The 15,885-nt window shown below is 46.2% G+C and overlaps 1 protein-coding gene across 4 annotated transcripts in view; it reads right to left on the reverse strand.

Annotated features, from left to right (window-relative positions):
• The window catches only part of LOC107372883 (trichohyalin), a 99,453-nt gene that overhangs the window by 8,273 nt on the left and 75,295 nt on the right, over positions 1 to 15,885 (reverse strand). For all 4 annotated transcript variants that reach the window (XM_070552983.1, XM_070552985.1, XM_070552984.1 and 1 more), the window contains 5 exons: positions 4,940 to 5,078; positions 2,954 to 3,147; positions 2,746 to 2,873; positions 248 to 2,667; positions 47 to 178 (listed from right to left, as the gene is read on the reverse strand). In XM_070552983.1, the coding sequence (XP_070409084.1) occupies positions 47 to 178; positions 248 to 2,667; positions 2,746 to 2,873; positions 2,954 to 3,147; positions 4,940 to 5,078 (3,013 nt within the window). The remainder of the gene's footprint in view (positions 1 to 46; positions 179 to 247; positions 2,668 to 2,745; positions 2,874 to 2,953; positions 3,148 to 4,939; positions 5,079 to 15,885) is intronic.

The following is a 15,885-nucleotide window of genomic DNA, read 5'->3' on the forward strand; positions in this document are numbered from 1 at the left end:
TATTTCTCCACAGATGTATGTCTGTCTCCAGCAGGAGGTGCTGTACCTGCAGGAGATGTTTCAGGTCCATCACCTCCTCCAGCGCCACCTTCAGATCCTCCCTCATTGTCTGTTTCTCCTCCTCCTTCTCCCTCACTTCCTGCCATGCTTGCTCCCTGCTGTGGCTCAGATCCAACACCTGCAACAAAAATCATGTTTAGATCGGACCTCCTCTGGCACCTCCCATCTTCCTTTACTTCTCCTGTACCTGAGTCCTTAGAGAGCTCTGGCTCCCCTCCATCTGCTGAACACTCTGTTGCATTCCTCTCAGCTCCTCCTGAACCTTCTCCCTCCTCCTGGACTCCTTCTGTACCTCCTGTTGAAGAACTGCAACTTCTTCTTTCTTCTGCTCCAGCTTCTCCTGAGACTCCAGCTTCTCTTTCTTCACATCCTCTCTCAGAGTGACCACCTCCATTTCTACCTTTGTTAACGCCCCTTTCATCTGCTCTTTCTCCCTCTGCACCTCCTCCGTGAAGACCGTTAACTCACTCCTTGCCTTCCTGAGCTCCTCTTGCACCTCCTCTTTCTGCTTTATGAGCACATCCTGCTCCTCCTTCTTCACCCTTATTTCATCGTCAAGCTTATCTTTAAGCACAGACACCTCCTTCTTGCTCCTCAACAGCTCTTGATGCACCTCCTCCATCTGCCTTTTTAGCTCTTCCTGGGCCTTATTGCTGTTCAGCTGCTCCTTTGACCTCCACTCCTCCTCCTTTAAAAGTTCCTCCTGGAACTTTTCTTGGGCCACCTCCTTTTCTCTTTGTGCCTCCTCTCTCAGAGCTGTCACTTTATTTATAAATCCTTTGAGCTCCTCCTCCTTTTCCCTTTGCTCCTTAACCTCCTGTCTGAGTGCATCGAGCTCCTCTTGCTTCTCCCCCAGCTCCTTGTGTGCCTTGTCTTTCTCATTCAGCACCTCCACTCTCAGAGCTGCCACCTCCTTCTCCCTCCTCCTGAGTTCTGCTGAGAGTAAAGCTTTCTCGTCCTCCAGCTCCTTCACCCTGAACCTTCTCTTCTCCTCCTCCAGAAGGTGCTGATCTCTCTCAGTCTCCATCACCCTCCTCTGTTCCTCCATCTTCTTTAGTTTCTCCTCTTTAATCCTCAGCACCTCCTGCTGTTCCTCCAATTCTTTCTCCTTCTCTATCAGTTGCTCCTCAAGCCTCATCACCTTTTCTCTTTCTCCGTCCAGTGCCTCCTTCAGTTTGGTTTCCAGCCTCCTCCTCTGCTCCTTCATCTCCTCATTTTCTTCCATTCTATCCTCTAACCTCCTCCTCTCCTCCATGGCTCTCGCAAGTACTTCTTTCTGTTTCTGTTGTTCATCCTCCATCTCCCTCACTTTCTCCTCTAATTTAATTCTTCTCTCCTTCTCAGTTCTTCTATGCACCTCCTTCTCTCTTGTTGCTTCCTCCTCCTCCTCCAGTGCAAGTCTTAAACGCTGCACCTCCTCCTGTTGTTCTTTTAGGATTTTAGTGAGCCTTGTTACCTCCTTTGCCACCTTTTCCTCCTTCTCCTTCCATTGTCTTACCTCCTCTTTCAGCCTTGTACAGACCTCGTCCCTTTCTCTGGTCCTCCTTTCTGCTACCTCCCTCTCAGCCCGTGACTCATGCAACTTCATGGTCTGGGAGGAGCAAATTTGCTCCTTTTCTTCTCTGTCCCTCTGTTCCTTTTCAAGAAGAACCCTGGTTTCTTTCAGCAGAACCTCCAGCTGCTCCACCCTCATCTCCTCCTGCTTCAGTTTGGTTTTAACAAACTCGTGCTCCCTCTCTCCTTCCTCCTTGCGCTCCTTCTCCATTCTTAGGAGCTTGTTCAGAATGTCCAACTCCTTCTCCCTCTCCCATACCACATTCAGCTGCTTCTCAAGGCTGCACTCTCTCCTCTGCACCTCCTTCTTCCTCTCCTCACTCTCCTCCTGAGCCACACTCAGTCTTACATTTAGCAGTTCCACCTCCTTCACTTTATCCTCCAGCCTGTCCTGCGCCTCCTCACTTTCTCTCAGCAGTTGCTCCCTCTGCCTTCTCTCCTCCTCCCTGCATACCTCTAACATGGAGGCTTCATCTCTCAGTCTACTGACCTCCTTCTCCAGCTCCTCCTCCCTTCTCTTCCATTTGTTCTCCTCACTCTTCAGCCGTTGAACCTCCTTCTGGATTTGCTCTTTCTCTCCTTCTAATTTTTCTATCTGCTCACAGAGCGCCTCAGTCTCCCCATTCCTCAGCTTTTCTTCCTCCCTCCTCTTCTCCTCCTCCTCTATCTGGCTGAACTCTCTCCTCTTCACCTCCTCCTCCAGTTTCTCCTTCTCCTCCTCTGTTTGCTGTATTCTGTCTAACATCAGGCTAATCCGTGCCTCTCCCGCCACCACTTCGTCCCTTAGCCTCTCAACCTCCCACTGTCTCTCCTCCATTTCCCCTGAAAGTCCATCGATGCACCTCCTCAGTGCCTCCAGCTCTCCATCTTTTGTACCAAGCTCTCGACTCAGAGCTCCTCTTTCTCTCTGCCAGGCCTCCTCCTCTGCCCTGTGGTCCTTGTCTTCCTCTGATGTCCTCCTCAAGTCTTCCACCTGTTGCTGCAGCGCCTCCCTGTCATCTTGTCTCCTGGAGGCCTCCCGCTGCAGCTCTCCTCTCAAACACTCAACCTCTCCTTCAGACAGAGATACAGATGAGCCAGAGTGGACCGAGCCTGGGGGTTTTGGTTCTGACCCGCTAGAACCCGACTCACCCTGTAAGGCAGCTTTGGCCTGCTGCAACGTCCTGATATGTGTGGTCAGCTGATTCCTGTCCACCTCCATCAAGGACAGCTGCTGCTGCTGCTGCTGGAGCTGCAGGTGGTGTGACACTGACAGGGACCTGGGGAAGGAGCACGGAGAGGAGGCGTGTTCACGTTCACCTGGCAAGTGTGCGTGCGTGTCACTAGGTGTAACCATTACCTGAGCTCCTGCAACTCCTCCTCCAGCTGTTCCCTGCATTTCCTCAGATTGTCTTGCTCCTCCTGCAGCATCCTACTCTCCTTCTGCTGCTCCTCGTGTTGTTGGTCTCTTCTCTTGACCTCCTCCTTTGCATTCATCAGCTGCTGCTGCACCTCCTTCAGCTCCTCACACACCAAAGCGTGACGGGAGGAAATCTGAGGACCACCAGGGTACATGTGGGGATCTCAGAGTTAAATTTAAGACTTTCACAAATAAAATTAAGACTTTATCACAATGAACTAATTAGCTATCGTAAGAGCCCATTTGTTTGCTATTTTGGTTCAGATTTGGGAATAACAAACCTCAGAATATTTTATTTTGTAGTTCTGTTTGTTTTCTGTGTTTGAGCTTCCAGCTGACAGTAAAATGTCATGTGATCAGATCTGATTTGATCAGCTCAGCTGGAAGCAACAGTTTTTTGACCGAGACGTACTGTGAGATTATTTTCCTCAGATAAGTGTTTTTAACCCTCTCAGGCTCAAAATAAGTTTTGATGAAAGGACGAACAACTAAGTCCTTCAGGGGTACTTCTGAGTTAATAAATGCTCATGAGTACGTGTGTGGAGTAACCAGGTAGGTAGGTTTTAACGTTGTACATCTGCAACGCCTGCCTCCGGAGGGTTAAGACGACAACCCGGTCTCAGTCAGACGCTGGTTGTTAGACTGGAATCCAAAAGTGGCACAGACACAACGACAGCATGGAGCATCATCACTACACATGTGTATATTATTTTAAAACAATCTAAAGGTTTTAAATCATATTCTGTGAATATTATATCTAAAGGGATTTAATGATTAGTTAATTAAGCAACACAAATCTTAGGTGTGTTCTTGCTGTGTCATGGTTCTGATTCCATGCTGTCGTTCTTTTTAAAACACAGAGACAGTTTTGTTTACCTGTTTTGTTTACACAACATTAAAATGCACAAAAACTAAAGCTTTCCCAGCGTTACAAATGCAACAAGTTGGCAAGTATGAGAGCAATGTATTTTACATTCACATCAGTACTAACCAAATGTAAGACTTTACTAAACCTCATGCATATCCAGACACCTGAAACATGACTGTTATGGAAATGTTATGTTTAATTATTTCTTGATCATTAATACTATTAACTGAATGTCCTGAAAGCATACACACACACACACACACACACACACACGCGCGTGCGCGCACACACACACACACACACACACTGTCTCTCTCATCTTCTTGCATAAATAAACTCTGAGACCAGAAGCTCGGGGCAGTTTGCCTATGAGCTTCTGCCCAGAATGCTATCTGATGGCTTTGTTTGCTTATTTGTCTCCTTTTCTCTCTCAGTGCAGGTAATGGGTTTATTGATAAATTCCCTAACAATTATGCAGGTCAAAACTGGCCTAGTTAGTGAGACCAAATTGTGGCCTAGCAGTTTGGTCTAGGAACGTTCCATCGGAACCTCCACAGCCCCTAGCATCATTCTGGCTGGCCAATCACAGCTTTATAGAGGTTTCAAACCCATACAGCACTGTGATTGGTCCACAAAGGTGGGCCAATCATAGTGCTGTATCTGCTTATAAAGCCAATCAGGGCCCTCTATTCATCTGGTGGGCAGGATGATGCAACAGAGAGGAACAATATGGCGACAGCTCATTTGAAACGGCTTTAACATCAGTTTTGGACTACGTGGAATTGTGCTTTATTAAAATCGGGAGAAGATAGATGTGTTTAAGTCCTTTATCAAAAAGGTTGTATTTTCTCCTTCATCAACAGCGGACTTCCTTGTTTACTGACATCTGTTGCGGTTTGTTGTCCAGTAGCATGTGGAGATGGTTTGAAAGACAACAGTAGAACCCGCCCCATGACCGAGAGCCATCAATGGAGCGTTGCCAAACTAAATAAATATATTATTTAGTCTGGCTTGCCAGGCTAGGTCAAAACCTCCCCTAGCTTTCACCTCCTCCTTACCTCCTCCAGCCGCTGTCCTGATGTCTGCCACTCCTCCAAGGAGAACAACTGGTTCTCCTTCTCCTCCACACCTCTCTCCAATTCTGCCAGTCGTTCTTTTAGCCGACGGATATCATCAGCGTCTACTTCTGTCTGAGTTCTGAGGAACAGAAAGGAGCAGGGTTTTGGGGGTGAGGGTAGGGTTTTCACGATACTAAAATTTCAAACTCGATTTGATACTGGGAAAAAAACTCGATACTCGATTACGATACTATTTGAAAACACCAATTTATTGAACAAGTTTATTCAAAAAATAACATTCCTCAATTTATATTGCAAAAATTTAATGTTAAGAATTAAGTGAATAAAGTGCGTAAACCTTTCGAGTATCAGCATTTTTTTAAACGTGCATACAAAAACTGGCGAAAGTTAACACTTTAAATCATGAATTGTCTCACTATATGTACACTATTTGCAGAGTGATGTTTTGCTGCTTAAACTCTGTTTAAGTAGCATTTTTGTCATAAGCTGTAATGCCATATGTTTTGTTCTGTACTTCTGAACAACTCTGTTGGTCAATAAAGGGAGAAAACAAATTTCTCCACAGTAGGACAAAGGTAAATCTACCGGTAATCTTACTAAAAACAGATTGGCGCACGGCAGTGATGTAATTAAAAGCGCCGGTTAGATTAGCCGCGGCTAGTCTGTTCACGCCTAGAAATCCCAGACCCGCTCCAAACGAACAGGGGAATCATGTTAATGATTCCTAACAAAACCTTTCGACATGAAGATGTTTTGGTGCAGATAATGTCTTATTTCGAGGCTGCACCATGGGTGCCCATCCGCACCCGTTATATGGATATACACTGATGGCGATTCGCCGATGGATCTAAATACCCCGGGGAATCCAAGTAGCACCAAAGTTGTCAGCGTGAGTAAACAAACGTACGGCATGCTAGAAATTAAGTCCGGGTTGCAATAAACGGAAGTATACCTTTAAGCATATAAGCGTGAATATACAACTACGTGTCTGACTTGGTATGCTAATTAAGTTGGGCTGTGAAGCGCCTCCCAAATTCGCTGTTTATGTTTTTGTTTATTTATTTGGCAGACAAAACTTGGATCAGAGACAACTCGCGTGGGAAATTGCAATGTAACTCTCTAACTCGAGGGGGGCCCAGCCTTCTTCGTCCTGTTTGTATGCTGACCTCACATGTGTGTGTGGTCTTGCTTTTAGCTTAGGATGATACCATGTGGACTGTGGTGGTCAGTTTCTGGTGAATTTCAGCCCCACTGGGGGTCCCGATTGGACTGATCAGAAAGAATATTGGATGGTCGTTGCTGAAGACAAGTCAAATTCCACAGTGATCCCGCAGACTCTTTTGTGCTTTCTCGCTACAGGCCGTGAAACCAAGGAGGTTGGGGTCCTGATGCAAGTGCTGCTACCAGATGGGGCATCAAGGTCACTCATCTCATCCCTCCCACTGCTGCTGAACTGCTGAGGGGGTCGCCACGACTGAACCATCCTCATGCGAGCTCACCGAGGACGGCAGATAAGTAAACGATCTGCCTTAAGCTTGCAGGGTCCATCCACCACACCATTGCTGATGTTTGGTGGTCGCACTCTACCCTGGAACCGCCCTTCAGCGTCTGACGGAACGAGTGGGAACAAGCAGCAGTTGGGGGAACACCGGAATACACTGTGACCTGCCCCCAACGATGTCCGGATCCAGCACCCCAAATCTCCTGTCTGGTTTCATGCCTCCCTGACCAAAAAGACATCCCCTCACCGTCCCAACCGTCACAGGATCCCACGTTGCTATAACAACATCAAAGTTGCTGCCACACGCCTTTTGCTCAGGATGGCTCTCTCTCCTGCCACACAACTGATGTGGCCTAAAGTGCAGATTGGCTCCCTGCCACCCGCCTCACATCGCATGAGGACGCCGTCCCTACGAGGACTTTCGAGCTGAAGTAAGAGAGTCTGGGTCTGTTATGACCTTTTGCCTTTTTCCACCAATAAAAACCAAGCCCCTCACATCGACGGCCCCACCACCGGGACTCTTCTGTATCATCTTGACGAAAGTGCAACACCATCCCAACGTGATCTTCATTGCTCTGCCCCCCACTGCAGTCCCACATAAATCCCTACTGATAAGCCCTGTGACCCTCGGCTCTGCCCCAATTAGAGCTGCTAAAGCCCCCTGACGCCTCCCATGCTTCATAGATTGGCTGTCAAGAAGAAATTGGAATCGACTTTTGTGACAATGTTTGTTCTGTGTTTAAGCCTTGTTTGTGGTAAAAGAATGGTTGACAGACTCTTGACAGGGGCTTTAGTTCATAATTTACCTAATAAAGCTTTAGTTCATGGTTTCCCCTAATAAAGTGGTTTCATTATGGTTTCTACGATGCAGTTTCTGTAACCACTGTTGATTGATGTCCTGGTAATCAGCTTAGTTAATTTTCTTTTCTTTTATATCTTTTACTTAATCGGTTTAATCGTTATCCTTTGATTTTGAATCATAGAATGGTTGTTATGACTTGACCCCTACTATAATCATTCATTTTCCTCCAGGTTGAAAAGTGTTGCAGCTGCTTTAAATTTGTTATTCCTTTGGTGATTCTCTGTGTGGTGGGGGGGTGTCCTTTGCAGCAATGATAGTAGACCTGTTGTTATGGTTTTATTAGTCTGCCGGTTATTTTGAATGAACTTTGCTTATGGTTTCAACAATGTCAATAACACTTTCTGTATTGTCTGCCCCTTGATGTATCCTTTGTGTGGTACAGGTTGTTCCTTCTCTTGCGGCCATTTTGTTTTGGAGGTCAGTACTTATATTGTGTTTTTTTTGTGTGTGTGAGAGGTTGTTTTTATGGCTACAAACATATATGTCCTGAACGTGATATTGTGATTGTTGTTGATTAATCTGTCGATTTTTGGGATGAATTTCGTTTAAACAGGGGGGGGCGGGGGGGGGGGGGGGGTTGGATAAATTATGGATACATTATTTTATTATTTTTTAGACGAAACCTTCATCCGGTTCATTTTCGAAAGCTTCATACAATTTATTTGCGCCCTATGCCAACGCCTGTTGTCTCCCTTTCGAGAGTCTAAAGGAATGTGTGTAAATGTGTGTGTGCATTTTACCATTTTGTGTGTCCTTAATAATTGCTTTCTAACGGTTCTGTCTGAGGGAGCGAATTGCCTACCGACTCGTGTGAATCATTTTATCTCTCTCTCTCCACTTTGCAAAGTCTAAATTGTTTATTGGTAAATATTGGTATGGGTTAATCGATCAGCTTATTAATATAACCCCTGCGTGTTGAACTTTCCCTCAGGTAACCCTGGATGGGAAAATGAAAATACCAAACAGATGGGACCATCATTGATGGAGGCAGGGCTGCCAAGCACAGGCACCACCGGCCCCTCCAACCACCACCTGCAGGTAAGGAGGGTTAAGTGCCTTGCTTAAGAACACAACAACTGTGACAGCCTGAGCAGGACTCGATCTCACAACCTTCCAGCTACAAAACGGGCACTTAACTTCCCTTCCACCGTTATTATCCCAGAAATAAACAAGATAGAAAAGATAAATAACACCATTTGACACAGAGAAATACAGATGTGCATTTAAGAACAGGGGAGGAAAATAGCACCAGCCACTGGTCAAATGCAGGTAAATTTATGAAGTGGTGTGTAAATTTGAAAAAGGCACAAGCCACCATGGTGGGTTAAAATGGAATAAAAAACAGCCTTGCACTCCTGACTTGTGGGCAGCAGCAATGTACCTGGGGAAATGTTTTTTTCTCTCTATTTCGAACAGGGGCCTCTTGGTCCCAACTGCGTTTACAGCAGACATCATATACGTAGGCGCCTCGTGGACTGGCGCTGCCAATATGAGCTGACATATCAGTGTGGCCGCCATCTTGGATGGGTTCCCATTCATCCCCAATGCATTTATTTCTATGGCAGAAAGTGTTTGCCCAACTAAAAACACATTTTATTCTGCCTTACAACTAAATCAGACGTGGTAAGGCATGACAAAAAATATAAGTGAATGAATTTTATATTTTAATAAAAACAAGTTTTATTGTTCATTTGAATTTATTTTACTCTCTCTCTCTCTCTCTCTCTCTCACACACACACACACACACACACACACACACACACACACACACACACACACACACACACACACACACACACACACACACACACACACACACACACACACACACACACACACACACACACACACACACTCTCTCTCTAATCTAACATTCAGTGTGAGGACCATCATTGACTTCCATTCATTTTAGTGACTGGATTGCGCCTAACCATAACCAGTCTACTCGTAACCCTAACCATAACTAAAACTTAAATCATACCATACCTCTAAAACTAAGGAGTAGAGCTCTGTAACAGTGTACCAAAGAGTGGACCAGCAAAATGTCCTGATGTGAAAACCCACCCAATATGGCGGAGAGGCTGGACGTCTCCAGCGCCCAATGGGGCGTCTACGTATTCATGTCTATAGTCTTTCCCTCCACTACCACTTTCTCCCAGAAAGCATTCTTTCATTTACCAGTTACCCCTGAGCTCTTTTTTGGAGGAACACAGGGATTTCCTTCATGAGCTTTAGAAGATGTGATGTCACCAAATAAAATTACTTGGGGAAGCTCAGAGGCTAGCGAATTACCATGTAATTGGTGGGTTGCTGGTTCGAACCCAAGCTCTTTGTTAGCTGTGTCAGACTTTGTGTCCTTGGGCAAGACACTTCATCCTCCCTGCCTACTGTGGTCAGAGGGAACGGTGGGGCCTGTGTACCCCAGGGCAGCTGTGGCTACATCTTCTAGAGTTGGTGATTCGCACCTTCATCACATCCCGGCTAGACTACTCCAACTCCTGTTTATACAGCATCAGTAAAGCTACTCTGTCCAGACTTCAGCTCGTCTAGAAATCAGCAGCAAGGCTCCTGACTGAAGCTGACAGAAGACAGCACATCACACCTGCTCTTAAGTCACTGCATTGGTTGCCTGTTCAATTCAGAATCAATTTCAAAATTCTGCTCCTTGCATCCAGGTCTTTGAACAGCCAGGTCCCTCCCTATCTGAGCAAACTCCTCCATTTCTACCACCCCTCTTGTGCACCTAGGTCTGCAGATAAGCTCCTTCTCATTGTTTATAAGGCATGTTTGAGGACTCGCAGGGAAAGGGCTTTTTCTCTCTGTGCGCCAAACCTGTGGAACTCACTACCCCTTCAGGCTAGGCAAGCACCCTCGTTTGCCGTCTTTAAATCTCAGCTGAAAACACACAACTTCTTTGGCCTTCGATTCTTAAAGCATTTCTCCTCGTCTTCTCGCTTTCAATTTGGTTCTTTGATTTAAAATCTGTGGTCTGGCTACTTTTAAATCCATGATTGGTTTTAATGGTTCCAACTTCTTTGGTTGACTGGACTTTGTTGTTGTAGTGTACCCAAAGGTCAAGTTTTCATCAAAATGACCAGAAATTCACTTTTTATTTGCAGACAAAAAAAAAAAAAAAAAACCCATCTGTCTGGCCTCCAAACAAGAAAGCACAGCACAAGACCTTGTTAACGAACAAGGGAGCCATAATATTTGCTCAAGGTCTCATGCACTCACTCTGAACAAAGTTCGTCTTCCTTAAATCAAAAATTACTTTTTATAACGTGATAATTGCATAAGTGTCATATAATCATCGCCTGTTAAATCTTAAAGTGTTTGAATTATGTGTGCATCAATCAATGATGTGTTAAAATGAATAATTTTCCTGCAATTAATTTTTTTTATCTTAAACTACACCAGATCAGTATTTGTTAACAAGTTCATCTATCAGTATACTTAAAAATCATAAGATTAAGGTTTGAACATTCACTTTGCAGAACTGTTATAACATGTGAACTTCACACTAAGAGTTAACCTCCGAGTATCTGGCTGAAGACGTGATTTCTGAGGTATTTTGGTAATGCCTCTTAAACGTGTCAAATTCTGATTTGTCTAGAATTTGTAAACAACATTTAATATATACAGGAATCACTTCCTGATTTTGTAGTTCTCCTGCCGCATGCTGGTTTGGCCGACCGGTGAGCAAGCATTTGGAACTGGGGTAGACTGATTCAATGGTTGGTTGATTAATTGGGCCAATATTAAGCATTTTTTCATCATTGGCATCTGCCAATAAGCCTCTTTAGTAGAGCAGATTTAAAGTCAGGCACCTCCGCGGGCAGCTCGCTGCTGCTGGAAGCCGGTGAAGGACCCCAATCCAAAGCACTGGGAGTATTCAGGGTTTGTTCTGCGTTGAAATTTGCGTGGCGGCCGCCTCCAGCTGACTTTGTGCCACCCCAGCCTGATTTCACTCGCAGCGTTGCGCCACTATAAGGGCACTGTATCAGCAGTGGTGCACCGAACAGCGCTAAAACCGCTGCAGAAAAAGAAGATCAAAAATAGCTTTCCTCGCTAGTTGATACATACAGGTCCTTCTCAAAAAGTTTGCATATTGTGATAAAGTTCATTATTTTCTGTAATGTACTGATAAACATTAACTGAACCCCATAGAAAACCTGTGGGATATTGTGAAGAGAAAGTTGAGAGACACAAGACCCAACACTCTGGATGGGCTTAAGGCCGCTATCGAAGCATTCTGGGCCTCCATAACACCTCAGCAGTGCCACAGGCTGATTGCCTCCATGCCACGCCTCATTGAAGCAGTCATTTCTGCAAAAGGATTCCCGACCAAGTATTGAGTGCATAACTGAACATAATTACTTGAAGGTTGCCTTTTTTTGTATTAAAAACTCTTTTTTTTATTGGTCGGATGAAATATGCTAATTTTTTTAGATAGGAATTTTGGGTTTTCATGAGCTGTACGCCAAAATCATCAATATTAGAAACAATAAAAGGCTTTAACTTCTTCAGTTGTGTGTAATGAATCCAATATATATGAAAGTCTAATGTTTATCAGTACATTACAGAAAATAATGAACTTCATCACAACATGCCAATTTCTTTAGAAAGACCTGTATCTGTGGTTGGTGCTATTGTAGGCTGACCGTACGTCCTCTTTCCCCCGGACAAGTCCACTTTTCACTCTCAGTCCGGGGCGTCCGGGGGGTGGGGTGGGGGGTTCCTACATTGATCAAACTGTCCGGTTTTTCATCCAGGAGCAGCGATCTTGTTATGGAGGCTAGATATCTTTCAGGGATAGATCCAGTTTCTGCCTATATTACAATATTTATGGACTCTCAGCGCTGATCGTTGGTGCGCCCGCTGTGTCCAGCGCACGATACATTCTAAGGGTGGTGCAACAAAACATTATTATTAACACATGATCGTTCATATGTGTTTATATCCTCTGGTATTCCGTCTTTTAATCGTTCCTGACGCACTCCGCTCATCGTGTGCTGCGGTGATTTCACCTCACTGACGCAGCATCGAAACGCGCTCTCCGCTTTGCGGTCAGGAGATCTCTTTGATCTGCGTAGTTCAAAAGTAACTGATGAGGTGAAAAAGTAAGAATCCAAGCAGCAGTTTTTCTGGAGAGTTTAGAGATGCAGGAAGATGAGAGACAGACAGGACAGGAAATAATTAAATAAAAACAAGAAAACAAAGCTTGAAAGTCAAATGTTGGTAGATTTGTCTCCACTACACATTTTTACCTGTATAAAACAATAAATTTTACACATGTAATATTTATACATCTGATACAATTCAGATCACCTTCAAAACTCAGTCACACAGCCAGGGTCGTTTCAAGGCATTTTGGGGGCCAAGGCAAAACGGAACCCCCCCTAACCTGTACATAATAGACATGCCACCATTACATTGTTAGCAACAGAAATTAAATGTTATTACAATTTCCAATACACATGCATGTTAATAAAATGCATTATATTTTACTGGATATACAGTATTTATGTGTTATTTTGACTATGATGAGTGTTATTAATACAAACCTAAAAAGTTACTGAAATGCAGGTCAAATATTTAAAAATATTTTTAACTACAAATATCAGATGGGAAAAAGGGAACTAAACACCAATCTAATGCATATTATTGAGTCTTTTATAATATTTGGCCTTTAAAAAGTGAGGCAGTTGAATGCACAGAGTATGGATGTGCTGGCGCATGGTCAGGATGGTACCACCTCTGCCTCAGTTTGAGCCAGGAAAAACCCTGGTATTTACCTCTGAGTAAAATGTAAGGCTTCTCTTTGGTGTTTCAAACCCTACAGCTGTGTGTTTAGTGGGAATTAAAGTAAAACATGAAATAAAACTTAGCGGGGTGAAAGAAAAAAATGAGCCGTAAGAATCGCTGCTAACCGGCAGCATGCTGCCAATGCTAGGCTAGCTTGTTGTTAGCTTTTGAGAGTGTCTTAAACTCTCAGCTGCTGTTAGCAGTTTTATAGATGACATTATTTTCCTGTGTGGGAGTCGGAGAATTTCACTCTGTGTGTTAGAGAGGAGAGTCCTGCAGCGTCCGCACCCCCTCCTGGTGGGAAGAGCTTAAGAACGTTGGTTACGTATTGTAACCCCAGATTCTATGAGTCTAGTCTTAGCCCTTAAGCGAGCTGCTTTGGAATAATGCGCAGCTGGATGGGTTTACGCCACACTGGTTAGCTCAACCAATGGACACACCCAACAAGTCTCCTTTTAGTGAGGGTCGCTCAGCCTCAGCCCAGGGCTTAAAAGGCTGAGGCAGCCAGAGATAAAGAGTGAGGCCCTCACTAAAAAATATCATCCACAAGAGGATGAAATTCATTCAAGCAGGGCTGATGTGGTGCCATAATGCTTTCACTCAGCCTGCTGAGGTCCAAGCACTGAACGAGTGATGGATCCTGAAGACACATCTCGTAAATAATAACGAGTAAAGGAACAGGGTGAAGCCCATGAAGCAGCCTGACAAATGACTTCCATTGACACACCACTGTGGGGCGCCACAGAAGAGGAAATCCCTCTGGCTGAGTGAGCCCTGAGTGTCTCAGGGGGATCCCGCCCTGCTGATGTGTAAGCGAGTGAAATGGTGTCACATAGCCAGAGTCAAAGGCGCTGGGCCAACAGCACTTGCCCAAGGTAAGACTCCCTGTAGTGCACAAACATGCTTTGTGAGCGGCGAATCCCTGAAGTGCGTGACACATATCGTGCGAGCGCGCGCACCGGGCAGAGAAGATGGGAAGTCGCCTCCTCATCAGAATTATGGGGAGGAGGAAAAAGTCCAGCCAATGAAATTGACCTGGATTTGAAGGAAGTATTAATGTTTTGGGGCACAAAGCCTGGGTTGGGGCATAAAACAGCAGACCCGCCATCTTCCCGGATCCTGAGGCATGCGGGAGCCTCTGAGAGGGTGGTTAGTTAGGTTGCTCATTCTCTTGACTGATGCCAGTGCCAGCAGCAAGGCAGTTGTAAGTGACAGGAACTTGAGTGAGACCTGGTCCAAGGGTTCAAATGGGGCTTCAAATAAACCACGCAGAACCACCGTTAGATCCCACTGGGGAACTAGCGGGCGGGACACGGGTCTGTTCCTTCTGACAACTTTTAGAAAACGTTTTGTGAGGGGATGATTGAAAACAGACCTATCACCAAAAACCTGGTGACAGGATGAGATAGCTGCAACATATGTTTTAATAGTGCTGAATGCGAGGCCCCTGTCCATCAGTATCAGTAGAAACGATAGGACATCCGCCAGGTGGCAGGAGAGCGCGTGAACATTCCGCTCTGTGCACCATTTCTGGAAAGCTGCCCATTTAGCAGCATAAGATGTGATGGTAGAAGGCGCCCGCGCACTCTGAATCGTGGTGACCAAATCATGCGGCAGCCCAGAAACCCCTAAGTGTGACCGCTCAGCGGCCAGACCCACAGCCGATGGCCTCCCTTCGAGGGAGTCTCCACGGGGAGCCGGACACTAGCGCTTGCAGGTCCAGAAACCATGACGCGGACAGGCGTCTGGGAGCCACCAGAATTACCGAGAGCTGTTCTGACCGAACTCGGTCCAGGAGACGGGGAATCAGAGGGACTGGTGGAAACGCATAAAGGAGCGTTCGAGGCCAGGGCTGGTGTGAGAAGGCGTCCGCCCCGAGCGGGGGTTGGTCCCGGGGACTCAGGGAAAACCACAGGCGACACTGAGCGTTTTCGCGAGCCATGAACAGATCCACAGACGGTTCCCCGAACCTTATCCAGATCTGTGATATCAGTGCGGGATGCAGACGCCAGTCGGAGTCGCGGGGACCCCCTCTCGACAGGATGTCTGCCGCTACATTCAGGATCCCCGGAATGTAGGTGGCACAGCAGGTGGACATGTGCACAACACAGTAAACCTGTGGCTACGCGCAATAGTGAGAGGGATCGTACTTCCCTTTGGCGATTTATGTAGGCTGCCGCCACCTGGCTGTCTGTGTGAACTTCGACATGACGGCCATCGAGAAGGGCAGCGAAGTGTCTGATCACATTCCTCACTGTCATAAGCTCCAACACATTTATGTGCTCGTGCGTGTGGGAGTGCCAGCGATCTGCCGCCGTATGGGACAAGCACGTGCCCCCCCACCCCAGGCAGTGACGCATCCGTAAACACAGATACGTGTGACGTAGGACTTCCGATGGGGACCCTGTGTGAGACGATGCAGGGATTTCCCCAGTGAGCGAGGTCCCCGCCCACTGAGGGGGGAACCCTCAACATACGTCTCTTCTGACGTATCGGGTGTACCCGGAGGCGGATGAACCAGCATTGCAGGCGCCTCGAGCGCAACAACCCTAGTAGCACCGCCGAGTGGGCTGCAGCCATCATGCCCAGAAGTCTCATGACTAGCAGCCATCATGCCCAGAAGTCTCATGACTAACAGGGCTCTCACGATCTTGCGGGGTTGCACGCGGGAGATCACCGTGGTGAGATCTGCCGCTCTCACCGGCGACAGCCGTGCTCTCATTAGGGAGGCGTTCAGCTCCACCCCGGGAAACACC

Source organism: Nothobranchius furzeri, chromosome 7 (genome assembly GCF_043380555.1).
Source record: "Nothobranchius furzeri strain GRZ-AD chromosome 7, NfurGRZ-RIMD1, whole genome shotgun sequence".
NCBI lineage: Eukaryota > Metazoa > Chordata > Actinopteri > Cyprinodontiformes > Nothobranchiidae > Nothobranchius > Nothobranchius furzeri.